The sequence below is a fragment of the Cryptococcus neoformans genome (assembly GCF_000091045.1).
Source record: "Cryptococcus neoformans var. neoformans JEC21 chromosome 12 sequence".
NCBI lineage: Eukaryota > Fungi > Basidiomycota > Tremellomycetes > Tremellales > Cryptococcaceae > Cryptococcus > Cryptococcus deneoformans.
Window position 1 is genome coordinate 781,447 of NC_006681.1, and position 21,724 is coordinate 803,170.

A 21,724-nucleotide genomic window follows, 5' to 3' on the forward strand; every position below is an offset into this window, starting at 1 on the left:
GTGATGTGCCTATTTTGTAGTTCAATAATAATGAAACGAACATGCTGTACACGAGTCACATATGCGAATCTTGACCTCGCTTGGGCCTCGACATCATTAGTATCGTCATCAACTATCCCAGATCCAATGCATGTATACGGCGACCGTGTTAGTTCTGATGTCAGTGTTCTGTTGGTGCCTTTGCTGTTATTTACGACAGCAAGAATCATTATGCTGCCGATGCATAAATCGAATGATGCTCGTAATGCGGAGCGCTATATTTCCGTATGGTTGACTTTATACAATCGAGAGTGGCCTGTTCTTATGCGACATGTGTTTCTATCTCCTTCTCTTGGACTTTCTCTATGTAATGTATCAGCAAGCACATGGAAATAGATTGTTCAAGTCGCTCACAGAATCGGCGGCACTAACGTCTCTTGCACCTTTCCGCTTCATCACATTCGGAGAATCTTCCTCACTCTCTTCCTGGGCCCTCGTTTGCCTTCCCCTCTTTCTCCCATCGTTTTCAACTCCAGCCCCGGATCCAGCACTCTCCCTTCTTGAGACAGTGGACACGACCGACGTTTTCTTACCTTTTCTTTCGTCGTCGAATTTCATATCCTCATCTTCTGATTCGTCTTCCTCTACTGTCAAAGAACCTCCTTGCCATGAAGCGTCTGTACCCTCAGGGGCCAAGGCTCGAGGATAAATCATATCTTGCCAGATCCTTTCTTCTTCTCCATCCAGTTCTATCGGCTCGTCCAAATCACTCTCCTCTTCCGAGTCTTTTTGCGACTGTTCTTCTTCATCTTCTGTCAAATGATATCGACTTTTAAAGTACGGCAAGTCAAACGTTCGATGAAAATGCTCAGAGTTAATTATTCTAGCAGATTTCGAGATATCGAGACTCTCGCCTTTCTTATTATTTGCGTTGCTGGGAGTTTTATTACTTGGGTTTCTTGTTTTCCGCGATTTTGCCCTTTGAGGTGAAAGATCGGACAATGGGGACGATGAAGACCGCGGGGATAAAGGGAATCGGGGGGACAATGTGTGCGGTGTGGAAGGAATAGATACTGAGCTCGATGATGCCTTGCGGCCATAGGTCTGTCAGCTGACTAGTTCCTTGACAAAAGGACAAAAGGACAAAAGGACAAAAAGCACGAACCATCTCGTCGAGTCCTTCTAGATTATACAACTTATCTAAACGCTGCCATAATAGCTCGATGGGCAACCAGGAACCTGTCCTTCGGTGTATCTCTGTCTGCAGTTGGATGATAAGGAAATGCTTGTATCTTCCTACTATCCTCCGTGGTAAGTTGATTGAATGTCGTTGAAGAGGAAAGAGGGTAGGTTAAGAGAGGAGTGCGAGTCATCAGCCGTAAGCATTCCGATCAGGTTGACCGATTGATTTGAACAACTTACAAGGTCGAATTTCTCCCAAACATCGTAGCATAGCTATCTCCCTAAACCAACTCACCATCAGCACCTGCCACTTTCATCCTCTTAATCAGCTGACACAAAGCCTACAAGTCAAGCTCGGTGATGGTTGGTGCTGGTGACGGCGCCCTCTTTGTCGGTGATACCGAAGCTGTAGCGGAGGTGGGCGGCATCCTACCAGCATGGAGAATATAGACTCTTTTAGTTGGTAATGGCAGAACTCGAGAACGATATACAAAAACAACGCACAGATGACTCGAGGACGGTGGTTGACGGGTGGTGGGCGGTGTAAGAGATCCGTGCCTGGATGACGTCGGGGTTCTAAGGTAAGCGGCGGCGACCGACATGAACTTGCCCACCACCACAACAAAATAAAAAGAGCTTCTTCTGTGAGCGAAGCGGGGTAGGAAGAACCTTCCATCATACGTACTTGTGAGACAAATCACCATCACTGTGGGAATTTTTCACGTGGACAGATCCGGGGCACACAGCTGGTTCGGCATGGACCTGGCATGGTGTCGGCGGAAGCGTGCACCCAACGTGAATAGGAAAAGGCACGCGACTGGAAAAGGGTGGAAAGTAGCATTGGAAATAGGCGCTGCATGCAGGCTGTCCGTTGTTTGGTTCACGCTACGCGGCCACGCAACTGGCTGGCGCACGCAGATGCACGCTGCATGCACGTCCTATGGCCATTCAACTGTACACTCAACTAAACAAGTAGTCGTTGTCAGCAGCGAGAATCCTTTTCACCATTGCCAATATACATAAATACTTCCCCTCATCCACATTTGTCTTTAACCTTCCACATAAGCTAGCATCTCCAGCCATCTCTACCGTAACGCCCCTGCCTGCTCTCATCTCCAAGCGTAAGCTGCAATTCTTACAAAATATGGGAAAAGCTAACAAGTGGCGATGACTCAGCGTGCGAATCAGTGAGACTATCTCAATCTTCGACCTAGTTTAGACGCTTCTTTCAGTAAAAATGCCTCGAAGTAGTAATCACAGGGCGCCCAGGTAAGAGCTAGTCGTGCACTTGCGTTCCTGATTGAGGACTTGACTGAAAGATTTATTATCCCATTCTAGCTCGTCGAACAATTCCCATCGTAGGACAAACGATGTCATCGAAGCAGCATCTGTAGGACCAGAAGCGACCTTGGTGAGTGCCCGGAAGATGGATATGAACCGTGTAGCTGCAACAATGGGTTAACCTCTGGTCATCGTAGTCTCAAATAGCCATTGTGCGCTGCCGATGTGTATTATGTCCTCCAGATGGGCGCATGATGCAGTATAGAACCTGGCTCAATCACCGCATAAACTTAAGAGTTTTCCGAGGCCGCCAATCAGCCCTTATCCTCATCTTCGGGGACAGTACACGATGTCGCTGCCCCCGCCCTTCCATCTGCAGTCCCTTCCGATGATTCCGTCTCCGGAGACATCTCGACCCCTCGACACTCTCCTCCTGCTGGCCAGGCCACATCTTTACCAGATGATGCCTACCCACCTCCTCTTTCAGGTCAGGAGACTTCACAAGGCGGACCTGAAAGTGAGCCTATGGATATCGATGAAGGGCAAGGCTATGATGACCTTCTTGCTATCATGATGGATGAGCCTCTTCTTGAAACGGGCTTTGGAGGCTATGGAGATGGAGGTGTTATCCGTGATCGTCTTGGCCATCAGCTTAGCAAATGGCCTAACAAAATTCCCGAATCCTTGATCCCTCCTTACTCGTGCCGGCAACCCAACACCCAACCCTTATCAAGAAGACAAACCCACCTTCCACACCGGATCAGCTGCAAGGAGTTTGCCTGTACTTTCCACCGTCCTTTTCGTCTTCTCATCTTCCTGATGGCGTTTGTAGGGCTGCCTCAGCGATTCGGCGACATGGTGAAGGCCTCATACAGGTCATCCTTGAGGTGGCTGTCACTGAGGATCGACAAACGTTGCGCCGGAGAGTACGCGACGAGTGCGATCTCTGGACGGGCGAGCGTGAAAGAATGTATCGCATCCTCGATCTTCCAGTAGAAACTTAATCACCTCGATTCGGCAAGAATGTTAAGACACTGTACGGTCAACTTGACATCGACCCTTCTATGGCCGTGCATCCCAAATGCCCAACCAAGGGGTGTCAGAATGTGTTTGTTGATGTAATAAGTAAGGATGGGTGGGACAACGTACCAGACAGTTGTCCTGAGTGTGACACTTCTCTGAGGGAGCGCGGAAAGCTAGTGACAGAGTTTTTCCCTCGTCGCACACTACAAGCCGAGTTGGAATATCTTTTCTCCCTTCTTGATGGTACAGAACGGCTTGTTGAGGATCAACAAGTTTTGTGATCTCGGCAAAGGCAAGGTGATGAGCAGATGGAGAGGCCGGAATATCTTCAAGACGCGAATCCGGGAAAGATTCTCTGTCATCAGTTGGATGGATCATGCTACGAGGTCGATGATCACGATGTCCAGCGTGAACGTGGCTGTCTGGTCCTTACTATCAACGTCTCTATCGACTGGGCAGACCCCTCCAAGTCCCCCAATCGTTTCCCTCGATCCATGGGCCCTATCATGTGCTTTCCGGCCTCTACGAGGACAGTGGTGCCGCTACAATGCTGATGGGTATCACTCCTGCGCCAAATGAACCCCCAGGTTGTCTTCTTCACCGCCTTTTATTTCCTTTGGCTGTTGATATCCTCAGTGCAGAGTGTGATGGATTGTGGATTAAGACACCGAAATACCGCAACGGTGAGATACCTCGCACCGTGAATACTACCTGGATCCCTACTAACTGATATTTTTCTCTTGGTAGGACGCAAAGTGTACGTTAGGATTGGAACCATTTGCTGCGATTGGCCCGCCTCTGTCGCCGTCACCAGATGCGCCCATTTCAGGAGGAAGGATTCGCCTTGTCTCAAATGTCTGGTACGAGTTGGCCAATTGCACAGCATCAGGAAGCACCCGGCACGCTCAGATGTAGAACACTCGGAAGCAATGTTGGCTCAGCAATGCGAATTCCTTCGCCAGTTTGAGCAAGCTCCGCAGACAGCCCGACAGACTCATGTTGCGCGTCGGGCTGGACACCTAACCAAAGCCACTCGCGCTCACATTGAGACTCTAGAAAAGTCAGTCTTCGCCGTGCCCGGCCACCTCTCTGTCTTAGACCTATTTCCGGATTTCGACAAGTTCCTCCATGCTGTCGTTGACCCCATGCATGCTCTGCTAGAGGGGATTTTGCCATTCTACATGCGGAAAGTGCAAGTTCTAGGCAGATACTGTGGCTTGCCACCTGCTGGATGGGCGGAGGATGAGGATGCGGTGAGTCTCTGCTCCACGGACTCCGAGGGAGAGGGAAGTGTGTATGGAGATGGTCTGCGTGAAGTGTACGACCAGATGGTGGAGCAATCGGGCTCGTCCGAGGACCCACGGGCGATAGAAAGGTTACAGCGGTATGCCGCTCGTGTGCTGCCTCGGAGCAAGGTCGATAATAAACCCATCCTGGCACAGACACATCTCTATCGCCTGGAGAGCATGATGGAGGAAGTTATCTACCCTCCCTACATCGACAGAATAGGGAGGAAATTCTTCATCAAGCTCAGCAACCCGACCGCATCCCAGTGGAGTGTTGAACTGGTATTTACTCAGCACCTTCGTACAAACAGTCTCGGAGGGCAGTGTACAAGATAATGATGAGGAAAGACCAGAAAGTTACAAAGGGGAAAATTAAGATAAGGAATAGAGTCTGAACGAAAAAGACCACGTAGCCATCTATCTAAACGAGCAGCTAGACTAACTCCGTCTTGGAGAACATTCAGAGAGGTCTTGGGTCCATTGGTGATGCCTTGGCTGTGGGCAGAGGCCGCGCACGAAGGGAAGCCGCTTCCGCAGGAAGAACTGTCTGTAACGCTTAAGCTGTTTGCGGTCATCCGTTACACTTTACAGTCATCGATTTCGGAAGCACAAGTCGCTCAGCTTCGCAAGCACATCGATAGTTTCCGCGCCCTCGTCGCCAAGCTATACCCCTTCCTCCCTGCGCGCGTCACCAACTTCCACGTTATAGAACATATACCTGACGACATCCTGGCACACGGTCCGGTGTATGGCTGGCGGCTCTTTGCCTTGGAGCGACTGAATGGTCGCATCAAGCATATTAAAATGAATGGTCGGAACATGGTGCAAGAGCAAGCTGTGGCTCTTCGTGCCCTCCTTCGTGAACGTTTCGCCCTTCAACGCCTAAAGCAAGTCATGCGATCCGAGATCGATCCTGCCGACACCGCGGGGTATAAGGAGCGATTAATGGTTGGCTTCGGGTTGGGAGGGCTGGATGTTGGCGGAGAAGACGACGCCGATGGCCTCGCTTACTATGACAATAGTGGCCTCGATCAAGAGTTCTCCGTCGATCTTCTTTCTTACGGGAGAAGGAGCGAAGGATCTGCGGACAAGGAGGTCTTTTGCCGCTTCCTCAGGGACTATCTTCCCCGCATGGCGCAACAGCCAGACCGCCCTGGAGGCGAGGGTATCACCGACTCCTTCGAGTTCTATCACGAGCTGAGAGTTCGAGGATATCGTTTTCGACCTCTCGACCCGACCTTCAAGGAGGAGTGGATAGTCGATGGAGCGACGCAGTTACCTCGTCTTCTCAACATGGAGAATGCGTGTTCCTTTGTAGAGTGTCACCCTCCCCTACGTCGCTTTGGTGAACTTCATCAGCAGACTATGTCGGGCATCCTCTGGACTATCTTCTCCCATACTCGACGAGCTTCTGATGGAAGGACTTTGTCTCTTGGCGTCTTCAGGTGGTTCAAAGCACTCGGACATCTACTGGACCGGAGAGCGCCGAGTTGTTCGCCAGAATACCCCTGTCGGGCAAAGCCATCAATACATGCACCTGCCTCAAGGTCCTAAGAAAACTCAGTACGATGTTGCCAATAGGCTCAAGGTCATCGGGAAGGATGTGAATATTGTTGAAGCTCCGGTAGTGGCCTCTACGGATACCAGTATGATAGTTCTTCTTTCAAATGCATATACAGTCATTAACGGTCTTGACAGGAAAACACTAGATACCCAGGTGTTTTCTCAACATTAACTCTCCCCTCCTTCTTCCCGATCCATGCGAAATCCTTACCTTCCATCCACCCAGTCGCATTGGTTAGTGTTCCGCAAAGATCTTCAGCACCATTAGGTACCAAGATCATTGTCACTATCCCAGTTGCTCGACATACGTGAGCTTACTGGTAAGGATTGTGGATAAACGATTTTGTCTTGGACTTTGCATGTAAATATGCATGGTACTATACTGACTGACTAGGGTAAGGTCAAGGACTTGCACATCAGACGGACCTGGACAGTGAGTGTCATTCTACTCAGGCTACAATGTCTCGCTGTCGCAGACTTTGATTCATAAACAACTCCTACACGATAGATCTCTATAGCTCTTGGAACCTTTACTTCAAACTGCCACTTCCAATCTCCTACATGGCCGCCTCCTCAATACTGGAACCTCCTTCCTCCACTTCTTCTTCCGTAACAAAACCATTAAAGCTTCCAAAGACCTCGTTTTCTTGAGTGAAGTCGAAGTCCATCTCCTCCATCTCATGGCAGCTATCAAAAACAGGGGCTGGGGAAGCATCGAGATATTCGGAAAAATTGCTATACGCACACCCGCAATGGCTCGTTGGAGCTTTAATTCATATTGCATGGTGCCCTCCCCAAATCGACTTTTCCACAAGCTCCTCAAGGTGTAACTATCTAGTCGGGGGAGAAGTACAAGGCGCTTTTGAGGCCTTGCGTACACCGATGAGTGACGATGGCGGAGAATCTCCAGAAGCGGGCGACGACCTTGTGTTGACTGAGATCTGGTGGGGTCGGGTGGAACATCTTCATAAGTGGGAATGAAGGAGGAGTCCATTTTCTGCGCCGCCTCCTAGTCGATCATGCCTTTTGTATACGCAGCTGTTGGATGGAAGAGACCGTATGGCGTGTCTTCGAGGCTGCTTGGACCGGACCCGAGTCGGAGACCCATGGAGATCGTACGATGGTATTTGTAAGGCAGGTGGAAGACAGGAGTTGACCTGCGTTTCGTCTTGCCTTGGGCTTGCAACCAACTTTCGTAGCCAGTCCAAACAGCAAGGCGGATCTAGAGACAACGGTGAGTGGTCAGTTGGTGACTGTGACAGAACAGGGCGGTCAATTACTTACTACAGGGGACCACCACCACGGTTCGATCTCCACCCAACCAGGTCTTTCTACCTTTCTTCCATGGTAAACGTCGGAAAAAAGCAGAAACTCATTCGTACACATCATCCTCATCCTCGTCCTCATCATCTTTTGCTGAGCTGGACATCTTTTCAACCACTGTCTTCAGAACATCCTCTATCTCATTATGTTGGAGGAAGTGAAGGTTTCGCAGAATCCCATTTTCTGGGAGCAATGCCCGTTCAGGAGGTCTCGTTCCTTGCAGCCGTGCAGGGATGCGCTCTTCCAATTGCTATCAAGCCATACCGAATTACAATACAGATCCATGGAAACGAAGCACCAGCAATGATAGGAGTAATGCAAGTACTTACCCTCGTGGTCCTCCCTTTTATATTCTTCATCCTCGCCTTTGCCTTCTTCCATCCAGCCCCTCAATTCGTTATGCGTTGGCTTGCTTTTAATCTGGACGAATTTATCATCTTCTAGGCATCTTCTGACGGCGGCGCTTGGCGAGATTCTCGAAGCTATAAACGACGAAGACGCTGTCAGCTTCGGCTTGCAATCAGACATAAATATCACCTCACAAGGCACAGCGAAGATCGGACCAGTTTGGACGCCAGGATATCCTGCCATCCTTGAAGAAGAACCCATCTAGAGCTTTTTCGTCATTGTAATCTGGCCAATTGTCGGCAGCGTATAGCGGCTTCGGCCCGTTTCTTGGCATCCCTACCATCTCTCGGACGACACCGTGGACAAGCTTCTACACATAAAGTAAGTTTGACATATCCTGTCAAAGCCGGGAGTGAGATAGTAATTTCATTTCACCGTCTGAGGCTGCCAATCCCGGAGCAGAAGCGGTGCGACCGCTCCGATTGTCGAGTGCACTCACCAGTATTTCTTGATCTGTTTCAGTTCTGAGTTTCTTCCTCTTCTCTCTTTCACTGATCCAACATTCCCTGTTCTCACTTTCTCCTCCAGCCCGGCACCTGAGACCGCAGAGCCTCCATTTCGGACGCCATATTGAGGGAAGTTTTATTGTAGATGCTCATGACGGTAATAAGTGTCGTACGCAAGATGGAGAATATTCACTTTTCCTTGTTCCTGAGCTCGCTGATATCACAAAAGGCTCGAGGTAAGTGTTTCTCCAAGTGAACGTACCAATGCGGGACGGTTTTGGAAGTGCTGCTGCTTTGGAGGGTTGGGGGATCGAAAATCAGTGAAGCCAAGGAGGTTATCGAGCTCCTTCGCCATCGTCGCAAGGAGGGGCCCGGCTTCCCCCGAAGACTCAATTATTTCACGGATGGGTGGGCAGCAAGGGATGAAATTGTCATGTAGGCGTGTGTGACGCGAGGGACATGGTGTGAAATTGTGATATGTCGTGGTGTTAATATTAGTGTACAACACAGGTACGTATAGCGATAGCGATAAGTGGATGGTGGGATAGGCAACGAAAATCTGTAGTCAGTGGGGTGAGGTTTATATACACCGGAGCTTGGGAAGATGATGTCTGTCATAGTATACATTCGAGAAAGATCGGTAATGTTCGAGAAAATGGATGGAACGCGAACGAAATCGGGAGCACGAGCATGTTTCTATGCGTGGGTTGAGTGACCTCCCCTGAACAGTTTCCCAAAACCAAAAAGATCTTCTCCGACCGGGATTCGAACCCGGGTCGTCCGCGCCACCTTGGAAGTTGAGTTCCTGAAAAGCGGATATACTAACCCCTGTACTATCGAAGATTCATTGTGATAGATGAATTATGTAATTATATAACTCATAACAGTCTAGTGTCAATGAGCTACTCTTGACTGTTGTTGTCTCCGTCGTACGTCTCCTTCCCAAATGCATTTGTTTGCTATATGCCGGCTCTATGTCTAGTGATGTCTTACTGGCATAGCGAGCAAAAGAAAGGTTACTGGTTTAAGATGCGATAGGCAACAGCAGGCAAATTTGAGCTACCGGACTCTGTCAGGTCAGGCCGCCGGAGCAAGGGGATGGGATTGGTAACTGCGTACTATCGTTCACCCACCTTGGTCAAAGGCTGCTTATTGTCGACTAGGTCTTCGGTAGCTCGACATCTTCTCGCCATATATCCCCGGCTTACCACAAAAGTGGCGGCCTTGTTGTGAAGTGTCTATAAACGCATGAAGAAAAGAAAGAAACTATTTTAGAATCTGAAACAATATGTAAAAATCAGCCACACATCAGCCACGCCACAAGTGGTCTCTCTCCGAATCCTCCGTGTCCCAGGCTCCCATTTCCTCGCTCCTCCAACAAACCTGAGGAGAAGGTAGACGAGGGGTCTGGGCGGCGATAAGTGTCAGACGCCGTCATTGGCTTGAGGAGGTTGAGCTGCTCAAGTTCGGAGACTTTGGCTATGGCTCTGGCGTCGTAAAGGTGCTTTCACTGGGGAAACTCGCGATATCTACCTCGGTACGCCTTCATCAGCTCACCCATCTCCTGAAAGACGTTGTTGGCCTCGCTGACGACCTCTCCGCTTAGCTTGTTGTGTGGAACAGGTATTTCGTCAGCATCTTCGTACAAGCGGTCTCGGAGAGCAGTGTACAAGTTAGTGATGAGAAAAGAGCAGAAAGCTACAAAAGAGAAAAACTAATTTAAGGGTGTAGAATTTGAACGAAAAAGACCGCGTGGTCATCATTCTAAAACGAGAAGCTAGACTAACTCTGTCATGTTAATCTCGTAGAAGATGTCATCCTCCCTCAGTTCCGCATCCAATCGCAAATGGAAAACGCAAGCTAATTGGGGGTTCAGCTGTGTAAGTCTCGCTGGGTACATCCCTGTGATCTTTTCGTTCGTTGCCAAAGTCTTGCTCGATAACTTCGATACTTTGCTTCGGCATGGTTGTACGTAGCCTCGGCCTGCCAAACCTTGGATGGCGGCAATTTCTAAGTTCTAAGTTCTCGATCTTCTACATGAGATCGTCAATACCAGTATCAGCGGCATGGCGGATGTGATTGTCTTGACTTACACACCGGGTGCCTGGGCTTCAGCCTTGAGTGTCTTCATGAAAGCCTCTGATCCGGAAAGATACATAGACTGAGCCTGCGGCTGATGCTGCCTTTGCAAGTATGCCCGATGTGACGGAGTTTAGTCTAGCTGCTCTTTTAGATAGATGACTGCGTGGTCTTTTTCGTTCAGACTGTGTCTGCTTCAGTTGAGCGAGCGCAGAGCGAAGGGTTGGTTGCAAGGTAGGAACTAGGAGATGAGCCCTAGCCGCGTGTTCGATAAGCCTGTGGTTAGTTTAAACATCTGGGTTAAGAGACTCGCGAACATCGGTAGTGACTGCATCGTCGATAGAAACCTACTCGTGCAAAATGTCAAGCGTCTCCTTCATGGGAGGATGGTCGTTCTTTGGGTATGTCACCTTGCTACGAATGAACTCGAGCTGTAGGTCCTTGCGCTCCTCTGGGATAAGCGACTCGAAGAAGTATTTGTTAGCCAAGGTCTTAGCGGTAGTGTCGCACATGCTTCGACTAATCCTTTTCGTCAAGAGCTGAAGCTCCTCCTTCCTTCCGATGAGGTCTTCGAGTAGAACAAGTTTCCTGATGGACCACCTGGCAGAGAAGGCCTTAAATTTCATCGCCGTCAGAAGCCTTTGATCCAGCCGGCTACGATAGTTGTCCTCGAGATGTCATTCCTCGAGAGCTTCGACCTTCCTACTGTCAAAATACTCGAGACAGATCCTGATCATGTCAGGTGAATGGACAGCGCAGTCAGCAGCCTCGCGCTCGAACCAACGGAGGTCGTCATTAAGTGTGGCAGAGGTACCATCCCATACGTTAGCATCTCTACCACCCGGGTTGGGCATCCTACTCTTGTAGGGCTTGCAAGTACTCTCGTATCGTTGTACCTTATAAGCATCTTTGCGAACGGAAGCATATACATGTTCCGCAGCAGGACCGTTGTCAACGATGAAGGTGTCCCTCCGGGATAACCTTCCCCCCATGTTAGGGGCAGTCGTCACCTCAGGTGAACGACCAGGGAGTGCGCTAAGGCTCGTTCCCAAACTAGAGGCATGGTCATGCTTGGTAGTTTCGTTTTTTTCTTTTTCAGACTCTGGCTCACACCAGTTGGAAGTCACCACTAGTAATAGGACCAGTAGGTAGATTATGGGTGGGACTCGTCAAGTCCGTCGGGTTCCCCATGCTTGTCTCGTTCGTCGGGATCTTCGGCACCTTCTGAAAGCAAAGTGGTTTGAGTTGTGTCTCTAGTGGTCGAATTAGGCAAGATAAAAAATAGGGGAAAAGAAGAGGCTTTGCGATAAGCACGACAGTCTGCTCTGTGTTTTATTTCGGCCCTGCTACCATCAGTCCCCGAGCGTTTTTAGTTCGTGATTTGCGCTAGGGTCTCCAAACACATTTGTATTCTTCGGAGCCAACCCCCAAAGCTCAAATAACTCCGTAGTGTCCGCAGACAATTACAACAGCAATAATTACAACAACACAAAACGATCCGTGCGCTGCCATGATCTAAAACGCTCTACTCACCTAGAGACCTACCTACGCCCGCGGTGATTCGCCTCAGTACAGCGGACGAGACCCCATATGTAGGGTTAGTCCCAACCACCAGCACTCCCTGGCTATCGGGATTATGCCCTCCCGTAGGGACGGTAGTTATATGGCGGAAAGGATGTTGTAGGTGTAGTATGCGGCAGTAGGCAGGTGGTGTCATGTAGCAGGCTGGCATACACCACTAATAGTAGGTCCCGCGGTATGGGTATAGTAGTTATGTAGGGTGAACAGTTATGTGAGGTCTGCCTAGTAGTATTGGGTGTAGCCTATGGCTCGCTATGAATGTCATGAACCACTAAGAGTGATGTGCACTACCGACGAGATATGTATGTCGACCCTTATTAGTAGTACAGCCTACTAAATAACGAAGCCTACTAATCACGCGCTACTAATCCACATATATTACAACTCTGCTGCTCCTCGCTCCTCCTATCTCTTACGTAATACTCAACTCCTGTACCCAACGACCCGTAGCACTACGAGTACAACGGATATGCAGGGCATGGCAAAGATGGGATGTACATGCATGATGGCAAGGGGCAGGTTTCCATACAAATTACTACAAGTTATAGACATATTGCATAGAGTATGCAGCAGTACACAGTCTACCAGACACCAGGTACGGGTATCAGTTCATTTCTCGGCGCACGGTTGTGGTGGTGTTGACGATTAAGATGGGATGGAGCTAATTGATCGCAGTACGAAAAGCGAATAAAAATGATGTCTTTCCTGATCCTTAATGTGTGCTAAACCAAGGCAATAGTATCGTAGCCTAGACAAGCAGTATTGGAGCGTGCTTAGAAATTAAAAGCATCATATGCATACTCTGTGGTCTGTGGTCTGCTGGCTACCTCAATGACGACCAGAAGAGACATCTTTTTTGGATTTGAAGTTGGTGACGTTCGTTGATCATCAAAGCTATTCCAAGTTCGAATCTCATCCTCGGAAGCAAAGATGCCCCCTTTCCCGTAAGCAAACACGCCGGACGCTTTGCCGCAAAGATGTGCGCGCGCCGATTGGGATCAATTTAAAGGAGAGTTTGTGCTGCTTTGAAGGAACATTGCTCGTTGTTACTCAAAGCGAATTTGATTATCGAAACCATACACGCTCATGAACATAGTGAAACATCACGATGGCCATAACAGCTGCCGCACCTCAGCCGCACAATTACGGGAGAGAAGGGACAAAGGGAAGAGAAGATGGAACTGGCGGAAACCCAAAACCGAACAATGAACCCTATCCGATAAGGAAACCGGAAAGGGCAGATATTTTTCTAAACGGGCGTAATGGGCTGGCGAGAAAGAAGGAACAACTTTGAATAAAGCAGAGTCAAGGTCCCAGTTTAACGCAAGGACCCTGAGAGGGCGCCAGTTTGGCTCGGGATTTGCGTGGTGGTTTGGCCGTTGCCACGTTTCTCTGCTCGCGACTAGTCTAGATTTCTGAATTGTAACCCCTGGATCTAAACCTCCCACGCTCGCTCGTTCTTCGGTCGCAGCTGTTAACCTTCTCTTACACCGCCAACGTGCTTTCCCGATTTTGTCAGCTTTGTCCATCCCTTTCTTTTTCTTTCCTACTTCTTCACCAAACGCTTACATCCTCCCCGCCCATACCCTCAGCTCCCACTCAAAATGGCCCCCATCACTGTCAAGAAGATCTGCTGTAGTGAGTATCAGCTTCCTTATGATACCCCTTCCGCGCCCAATGGCTGCTTCCGATCTTGCCATATGTTGCAGGATGGACGACAGCGTCTACAGATAGTTTGCCATCCATTTATTCCTACTGTTTCCTTGGAGCGACAAGGATGGTGCTGACCATTTCTCTTCTCAACCTCTTCAGTCGGCGCTGGTTATGTCGGTAAGTCACATTCTTTATAAGACGTGACGCGTCGCCCGCTGACCGTTTATCATCCAGGCGGTCCTACTTGCGCCGTTATGTACGCGTGGCATCCCTCTTGTACCCTTGTGGATCATTTGCTGACGCGTTTTTTACCTTGTTCTTGACGAATAGCGCGTTGAAGTGGTAAGTGTACATGTCTCGTTTCTTCGTTCCTCCACTCCCGAATTTTCCCATATCTTTTGCCAAAACCTTTATACCTACCCTCACGCCATATTCTATACTATCCACCGTATTGTCAATAGTGGGTCCTTTGCAAGATCGTTGGCTGACCAGTTTTATACAGCCCCCAAATTCAAGTCACCATTGTTGACCTCAACCAGCAGCGAATTGACGCCTGGAACTCTGACAACCTCCCTATCTACGAGCCTGGTCTCGATGAGGTTGTCAAGGCCACCAGGGGCAAGAACCTCTTCTTCAGCACTGATGTTGACAAGGGTATCGAGGACGCCGAGTGAGAATTTTTGGTTTTCTTGGAAAAGCTGTTGGCTAATACATAGTAGCCTCATCTTTGTTTCCGTCAACACCCCCACCAAGAAGTCTGGTGTCGGTGCCGGCTACGCTGCCGACTTGAAGTGAGCCCTTTTTGTCTTTATATTTCATTTACAAGCTCACATCTCAATAGGTTCCTTCAGCTCGCCACTCGACGAATCGCTGAGGTCGCTACCTCTTCCAAAATCGTCGTCGAGAAGTCCACCGTGCCCTGCAGAACTGCCGAGTAAGCTACCAAGTCTTGTTTCCGGATTTCAACTGACATTTTACAGGTCTATGCGGACCATTCTCGAGGCCAACTGCAGGCCCGGATGCCATTTCGATATCCTTTCTAACCCTGGTAAGGTATTTTGCGATAGTTCCACAAACTGTTCTAACAATTGTTCAGAGTTCCTTGCCGAGGGTACCGCTATCTCCGATCTTTTCAACCCTGACCGAGTTCTTATTGGTTCTCTCCAGACCGAACAAGGTATCGATGCTTGCCAAGCTCTTTCTGGCGTCTACGCCAACTGGGTTCCTAAGGAGCGAATTTTGACCGTCGGCCTTTGGTCTTCTGAGCTTTCCAAGCTCGCTGCCAACGCCATGTTGGCTCAGCGAATTTCCTCTGTTAACGCCCTCTCTGCCATTTGCGAGGCTACTGGCGCCAACATTGACGAGGTCTCCTACGCTGTCGGTAAGGACACGCGAATGGGTTCCAAGTTCCTCAAGGCGTCTGTCGTAAGTGTCATCGATCAGAGCCTGAATGCAACTCACGCAATTTGTCGTAGGGTTTCGGTGGTTCTTGTTTCCAGAAGGACATTCTCAACTTGGTCTACCTTTCTGAGTCTCTCCACCTTCCCGAGGTTGCCAAGTACTGGCGTGCGGTTGTTGAGATGGTGTGTCTAGCCTACTTGCTCTGTAAAAAGAGTATTGCTGACATGACTACAGAATGAATACCAGAAGAGCCGATTCGCCCGAAAAGTTGTTGACACCCTCTTCAACACCATCACTGGAAAGAAGATTGCGATTCTTGGTTGGGCCTTCAAGAAGGACACTGGTGACAGTGAGTCGATGACTGTTTACTAAATCAAGCCTTTCACTGATCGCAGAACAGCCCGAGAGTCTCCTTCCATCGGCATCGCCAACCACTTCTTGTCCGAGAAGGCTCGTATCGCTGTCTATGACCCTCAAGTCACAGAGTCTCAGATCTGGCTTGACATGACTGAGTGGGTACATCGATCAGTTCTTTGAGAACATTTACTAACAGTGTACGCAGCTACGGAGAGATTCCCGCTGAGCCCAGTATGTGTTGAAAACTTGTCTGTCTTTTATTGGCATCCACTGACCTCATCCAACAGTCCAACCCCACCTTACAATCTGCAAGAGTGTCGAGGAGGCTTGTGCCAACGCGGAGGCCATCGTCATCTGCACTGAATGGGACGAGTTCAAGACTCTTGACTGGAAGAAGAGTGGGTCACTCAGCGGCTGATCGTTGGAAAATAACGCTAACGTTTGCTATTAGTCTACGACAACTGTCCCCGACCCGCTTTTGTCTTTGATGGTCGACTCATCCTCAACCGACAGGAGCTCACCAACATCGGTTTCAAGGTCGTCACTATCGGTACTGGCGACCGTATTTAAGGCGATAGTCGAAGGCGTTGTTTGAGTGCATGATCCTTGTATCCATTATACTTCTATTAGAATATATATAGCAGTCACAAAACTAGCGATACCCAACATTCGTGCTAGTCTCCTGCAAAACATCTTTGTCTGTTGGTTGCCTTGAAATCCATAGAACATATTATGAATCGGCTTTATCTGGGTTATCAATAAATATACGCGACGTGATTATGGGTTGACGCGTCTGTGATGTCTTCGTGTATTTTTGTATTTCTGACTGCTTAATATGCTTGTTATCTTCTATTTCTTTGACCACTTTTGATTGCGTTCTTTTTACTCTCGACAATGACCGCAGAAATTGCCACCGTATCTCTTGATGTCTTTTTAGCAGACCCATCGTCCAAAGCCGCTCAACTGGAAGCCCGTAACGCTGCTGAGTCTCTTATTCGGACAGGGGCGTTGATCGTCCGTGACTCTCGTGCACCCAAAGAAGCAAACGACAGATTCCTTGACCTGTTTGAAGACTACTTTGCCCAGTCACAGGAAGCATTGAAGGAGGATGAGCGGCCAGAGCTCGGGTTCCAAGTGGTAAGCAGATACGAAAAGTATTCGTACGCTCTGCGTTAATAAGAATGATGCGATATAATGAGTAGGGTGTTACGCTGGAGAACACAGAAAAGCCGAAATGCTCCTCGGATGGAGACTGTAAAGCTATCATTGCGTCACTTGAAGCTTCTGAAAGACCGCAAGACCTAGAAGGCTTTGGTGCAGACCCGAAATGTCGGTGAGTTATGGCTGCTATTATACGGGTTTATACCATCCATCGTACTAATTTACGTATTCACGCAAATCAGGTTCTTCCACCGGATGTCGGAAGTTCCGCCGTACCAAAGCAACTTTCCAGTACTTGAAGCACCGAACGTGACTCCGCGAGCATTTGAAAGGACGTGGGAGGAGAGAGTGAATGAATGGGGAATGTTTATGAGGCAATCGTGAGTCTAGAGGTTGGTAAGTGGCTTATGAGGATTGCCGCTAAAGATTGTGTGTTTCAAGGGTAGAAGGGGTCGCAAGGATGGTTGCGTTGGGATTGGATATGGAAGAAAGGGCGTTTTTGGATGCGGGGCGTTATGGGTGAGCATACCCATAAAGACACCTCTCTTTAGTTACAGGAAGGGAGAGACTAAATTTGATGAAGATCACACCTGCTCGCACCTACTGCCACGGATTTAGAAAAGTACGGAGAGCTTAACACGTATGTACCCCCGTTCTGTACCCGACGGTCGATGATTGATGGAATCATAATAGTATTTGTGCCGGCTTCCATACGGATCTCAACTTCCTTACTATCCACGGCCAGTCACGATACCCTGGACGTAAGTTACTCACCTTGCTCCTAACATTTCAAGGTTCTGACGTAAGTGATACAGTGCATATATGGGCTAGAAATACAGGGAAGAAGATCCAGGTGAAGATCCCTCCCGGATGCTTGCTTGTCCAGGCAGGGAAGCAAATCGAATGGCTGACTGGTGGACTTATCAAAGGTCAGGCAATCGCTTATGACTTGACACAGGTTGCTAATGTGAACGTTTATCATAGCTGGCTACCATGAGGTCGTTTGTACAGAAGCTACTCTGCAAGTGAGTCGTTTAACAAAATATGCCAATCAGCGACATAGCTAAGTCGAGCTATGAAGACTCTCAAAAGACGAAAGTCAGAGTTCCCCGACCGACCTTCTATCCGTATCTCATCAACTTTCGTACGGCCTACCAATGCTACGAAACGGCTGTAGGTTATTATGGCTGACGGCTTCATTGTAGTTTTGGCATCTCAGTCCCGATTACGAGCTCTCGCCCATCCCATCCTTGCAACGAGAAGCGGAGAAACGGTTTGGGAAGCAGGAGGACTATGGGACTATGCTTGTCGGAGATCAGGTTCGGAGGTAAGTCGGGCGGTCGCCGCATTGAGAAACCTGTACTGACTCGGAAATTTAGGGAGTTAGGTCTCATTGCTCTCATGCCAGCGTGATGGACAGGACAGTAGTTGCCTGTGTGAGGAGCGCGTTATTCATTTAAGAGGCACTTTTTTGATCCATATAATACCGCCTTGAACGGATTTCCTAGAGTTCTTGATCACATCTAGCGGCCTTGTATGTAAACGTGAGACGGCGTAATGATTCAAACTGAATAATAGTCAGCCGTAACGTCTCATGGGTTAGGCACGTACGTAGGACAGTCATATTATTATATCATGGATCGATCATCTTTCAGTTCTTTCATTCGGTTACTTCTCTCGGACTCGCTCATTCGGCATGACTCTGACACATCTTCTATCTTCCGCCTATCATGAAGCGGCGGCCTCCGCTTTCCTCGACATTTGATCCTCCTCATTCGGGAGTTCTCACTCCGGCTTGCCAAGCTTCCCAGCTTCCGTCGTTGTTATCAACGACGACATTTCGCTCGTCTTTCGCTGACCCTAGCTCGTCTCCCCATCGGCATCGTATTCTCGCAACATCTATATTCCCATTGTGCCCCGTTCACCAGTCCTCTGCAGGTCATGTAACTCATGTCAATGATCTGCCCGTTCGGCACGGTCCGACGGACTTCATCGTCCTACTTCGTATGTGTAGTAGCCCCGTCAAGAAGTCAGCGGAGCTCACCCCGTGGCCATCCACTTCAGCACGATCGACATGAATGATGATATTCGACCGAAATACGCTAGTGCAAAATTCCATCATGTGACAGAGACGGGCGGAAGATAGATATACCGACCTATTGTTTACACTCTGGTTTACATTCTGGCTTACACTCTGGCTGTTCACCAAAACATACATTTATGACCATGGCAATGGGTGACATTGGGCATCGGATTCAGTGGGCCGACGAGGTTGTCGATCTTGGCTTTGAGTACGCTATATATGCCCCCTACGTCTCGTCCTCTTCCCCCGACACCCCACTCGAACACAAGTGACAGAATGCTTCCTACGAATACTCTTTTCTCTGTGTTGCTGTCTCTCGCCGTTGCGTCTGCTGCTGTCGTTCCTCGAGATGCTTCAGCGTCCTTCGACCTGAACTCTGGTAGTGGTACTGCTGTAAAGGACCCAGCCCCTGTTGCTGTTTCGTGAGTCTTCTACATCGCTACCTGCATCATGATGCTTACATAGGTATAGCATCGAGTTCTTTACCTTCCCCGGCTATGTCCAAGATCTCGACACTACATCACAGTGTCTAAACAATCTCGACCGGGCTGCTGGCGCAGCTACTCGAGTCCGAATCGGCGGTACGACCCAGTACGTCCCTTGCATACCTCCCTCTCTTATCGCTAACCATTCGCACAGAGACCGAGCAACTTACGATCCCACGTCTTCCTCTGCCGTCAACTACTATGTCGCCGACCCTGCCGATGCCCCTGCTAACCTCACCTACGGCCCCTCCTTCTTTGACCTTGCCAGCAAGCTCAACGGACCCACTACTATCGGATTGAACAGGAGGTTGAACAATATCAATAATACTATTGCGGCTGCGGAGCAGGCGGTGAAGACGATGAACAACTTGTATGCCATAGAGCTAGGCAATGAGCCAGACTGTGAGTCATATCTCTGTCGCCCATCGAAAGATAATACTGATAGGAAAGGTAGTATACTCTTCCTCTGACCCCATCGCCGACGGTCAATCCTGGACCCCCGCGCTCGACGCCCAAATCCAAGTCGACTGGCAAAAGCAAGTAGCGACATCCCTCAACAAGAAAGACATCATCCAAGGGGGAGTATTCCTCCAACCTCCCAAGTTCTCCATCCAAGAACTGGGTCCACTCGAGCAGTCCTCCGGTTCTATTGACTATGTCAAGTCTTGGGCAGACCATGCATACCCACAATCCGCCTGTGGAGATTCAACGACCAATCTGGAGGGTCTACAGAACCACACGACTATTGTGAACTTTGTGAAGGGCTTCGAGGCTGAGGTGACTGCTGCAAAGAGCCTTGGCGAGAGGCCATTGTTCTTTGGCGAGACCAACTCTGCCACATGTGGAGGAGGTGGAATCTCGCCTACTTATGGGGCTGCTTTGTGGATTGTGGACTATGTCTTCCAGAGCGTCAAGCTTGGGTACGAGAGGCTCTACTTCCACCAAGGTGCGTTCGCTCTGCCGCTTTTTTTGGTCGCAGAAGCTAACTAGACTGATAGGTACCATCGGTAACAGTCCTTACAGCTGGTGGGGCAAATCTAACGTCTTTGCCCCTTACTATGGTACGCCCCCCCCTCTCTCTTTCGATCTCCTTGTTGCCATACTCACATCCATACAGGTGCATACTTTGCCGCTAGCGCACTCAAAGACGTCACTTCCATCTCCCAGATCGATGACGGCTCCTCTCATGTCGCCGTCTACGCCCTCCACTCGCATGACTGCATCTCCAAAGCTGTTGTCCTCAACACCTTTTACTATCCCAACACTACCACCACTGCCCGTTCTTCTGAGGACATCACTCTCACCGGGTTACCCAATGGGGTGAAGAAAGCAAAGGCGAAGCGGTTGACGGCGGAATACTCTACGTCTCAGGTGGAGTTGGGGCAGGTCCCGACGTTCGGTGGACAGACGTTTGACAATGAGTCTTGTCATGTGCAAGGGAAGGAGCAGTATGAGACGGTGGAAGTGAATAAGGGGCGGGCTACCATTAGCGTCGCTGCTTCCGAGGCCCTTTTGATCTACTTCTAGGTGCTTGGACGGTAGATACTGTGTTCTTATAGTAGTATAATAAAATGAAAGGAAATAAGAGATATAGGTAGTAACAACACATATCCCACAAAGAGTAAGAAGCAGTTTCAAATGTAACAAGGAATTGGTCTTTATCATACCGATCACTGGCCCAATACAGGTACGCTACACTCCCTTGCATCATATTCGTAATAAACAGTATGGAAACCTTCCAATATCCTCTCGACACCTGATCATCCTTCTTGGAACACCTTTTGCAAAGCCCACGCAGAACCCTAAATAAGGAAGGACACCCCAGTCCATAGCTTTCACAAAAACTTATCCTTCATCTGCCTCCACAATTCACCCGGCCCTTGATACCGGATTCGCATCGTCGATAGCTCTCATTTTTTCTTTGGTAAGAGTAATGTCTTCGACAACAAGATATTTTATGAGGCGCTCTTTCTTCGAGGAAGTCATGACGATGACAACGCTACAGCCCATGTTCGGCGATGCGTTATTTTTTATTTTTCAAGAGGAGATAAACAGGGTCCATGGTACACTTCTTCTTGGCTTTTTTCGAACAAGCCAACCACCCCCTCTTCCGTCGGCTTCACCACACACTAGCCTTTCGCAATATTATTAATAGCAGGTTTGTTTACAGGTCACCAGGTCAGACCGACGTGAGAGGGATCGATTGGAGTCGAGTGTCCCAGCAGGCCACGGTCCGGTGTTCTGCTCGCTCCGTCCGTCATTCAAGCAACTCGGAGATGTTGCGATTTCGCCCGGCCCTTCGTTTCCTTCCTCCAGGCGAATTTTGATCCCAAAACACAGGATCAAAATCGGAGATTGAATAGTACTCCGTCTATCGATGCACTAAGAGTCGATGGTCTTCGGAGAGGACACTGCCCGAGGGTGGCCGCAGTC

At 49.2% G+C, this 21,724-nt stretch overlaps 5 protein-coding genes and 1 non-coding gene across 6 annotated transcripts in view; 4 read left to right on the forward strand and 2 right to left on the reverse strand.

The window, feature by feature from the left end:
* CNL06430 (hypothetical protein) overlaps positions 1-141 on the forward strand; it is a 3,236-nt gene extending 3,095 nt beyond the window's left edge. Inside the window, exon 13 of the mRNA XM_024658228.1 lies at positions 1-141. This exon is cut by the window's left edge and continues 383 nt beyond it. The gene's annotated coding sequence lies outside the window, so the exon portion shown is untranslated.
* Positions 1-1,637, reverse strand: part of CNL06440 (conserved hypothetical protein) — a 2,571-nt gene extending 934 nt beyond the window's left edge. Inside the window, exons 1-5 of the mRNA XM_568245.2 lie at positions 1,507-1,637; positions 1,402-1,442; positions 1,145-1,278; positions 394-1,068; positions 1-342 (exon numbers count right to left, since the gene is read on the reverse strand). The exon at positions 1-342 is cut by the window's left edge and continues 934 nt beyond it. Coding sequence (XP_568245.1) covers positions 319-342; positions 394-1,068; positions 1,145-1,278; positions 1,402-1,442; positions 1,507-1,589 — 957 coding nt within the window. The 5' untranslated portion in view covers positions 1,590-1,637 and the 3' untranslated portion in view covers positions 1-318. The remainder of the gene's footprint in view (positions 343-393; positions 1,069-1,144; positions 1,279-1,401; positions 1,443-1,506) is intronic.
* Positions 1,638-9,241: 7,604 nt separating this feature from the next.
* CNL06450 lies at positions 9,242-9,334 on the reverse strand. The gene has a single exon. It is a non-coding gene; the product is annotated as a tRNA-Glu (tRNA).
* A 4,272-nt stretch (positions 9,335-13,606) lies between these two features.
* CNL06460 (UDP-glucose 6-dehydrogenase) lies at positions 13,607-16,317 on the forward strand. The gene is made up of 15 exons (XM_568166.2): positions 13,607-13,789; positions 13,964-13,981; positions 14,039-14,060; positions 14,135-14,146; positions 14,307-14,474; positions 14,524-14,595; positions 14,646-14,738; positions 14,785-14,852; positions 14,901-15,229; positions 15,280-15,387; positions 15,440-15,554; positions 15,606-15,717; positions 15,768-15,793; positions 15,850-15,960; positions 16,014-16,317. Exons 1-15 carry the CDS (start codon positions 13,756-13,758, stop codon positions 16,130-16,132), a joined length of 1,407 nt encoding a protein of 468 aa, XP_568166.1. The 5' UTR covers positions 13,607-13,755; the 3' UTR covers positions 16,133-16,317.
* Positions 16,318-16,426: 109 nt separating this feature from the next.
* Positions 16,427-18,366, forward strand: CNL06470 (conserved hypothetical protein). Its single transcript, XM_568167.2, has 11 exons — positions 16,427-16,699; positions 16,765-16,895; positions 16,966-17,103; positions 17,165-17,242; positions 17,307-17,363; positions 17,417-17,484; positions 17,539-17,652; positions 17,708-17,748; positions 17,805-17,867; positions 17,929-18,050; positions 18,103-18,366. The coding sequence occupies exons 1-11, from the start codon at positions 16,457-16,459 to the stop codon at positions 18,134-18,136; spliced, it is 1,089 nt and encodes a 362-aa protein (XP_568167.1). The 5' UTR covers positions 16,427-16,456; the 3' UTR covers positions 18,137-18,366.
* Positions 18,367-18,444: 78 nt separating this feature from the next.
* On the forward strand, positions 18,445-20,923 carry CNL06480 (hypothetical protein). The gene is made up of 7 exons (XM_568168.2): positions 18,445-18,727; positions 18,788-19,228; positions 19,278-19,397; positions 19,446-19,693; positions 19,746-20,237; positions 20,290-20,352; positions 20,409-20,923. The coding sequence occupies exons 2-7, from the start codon at positions 19,026-19,028 to the stop codon at positions 20,816-20,818; spliced, it is 1,536 nt and encodes a 511-aa protein (XP_568168.1). The 5' UTR covers positions 18,445-18,727; positions 18,788-19,025; the 3' UTR covers positions 20,819-20,923.
* The last annotated feature ends 801 nt before the right edge of the window (positions 20,924-21,724 follow it).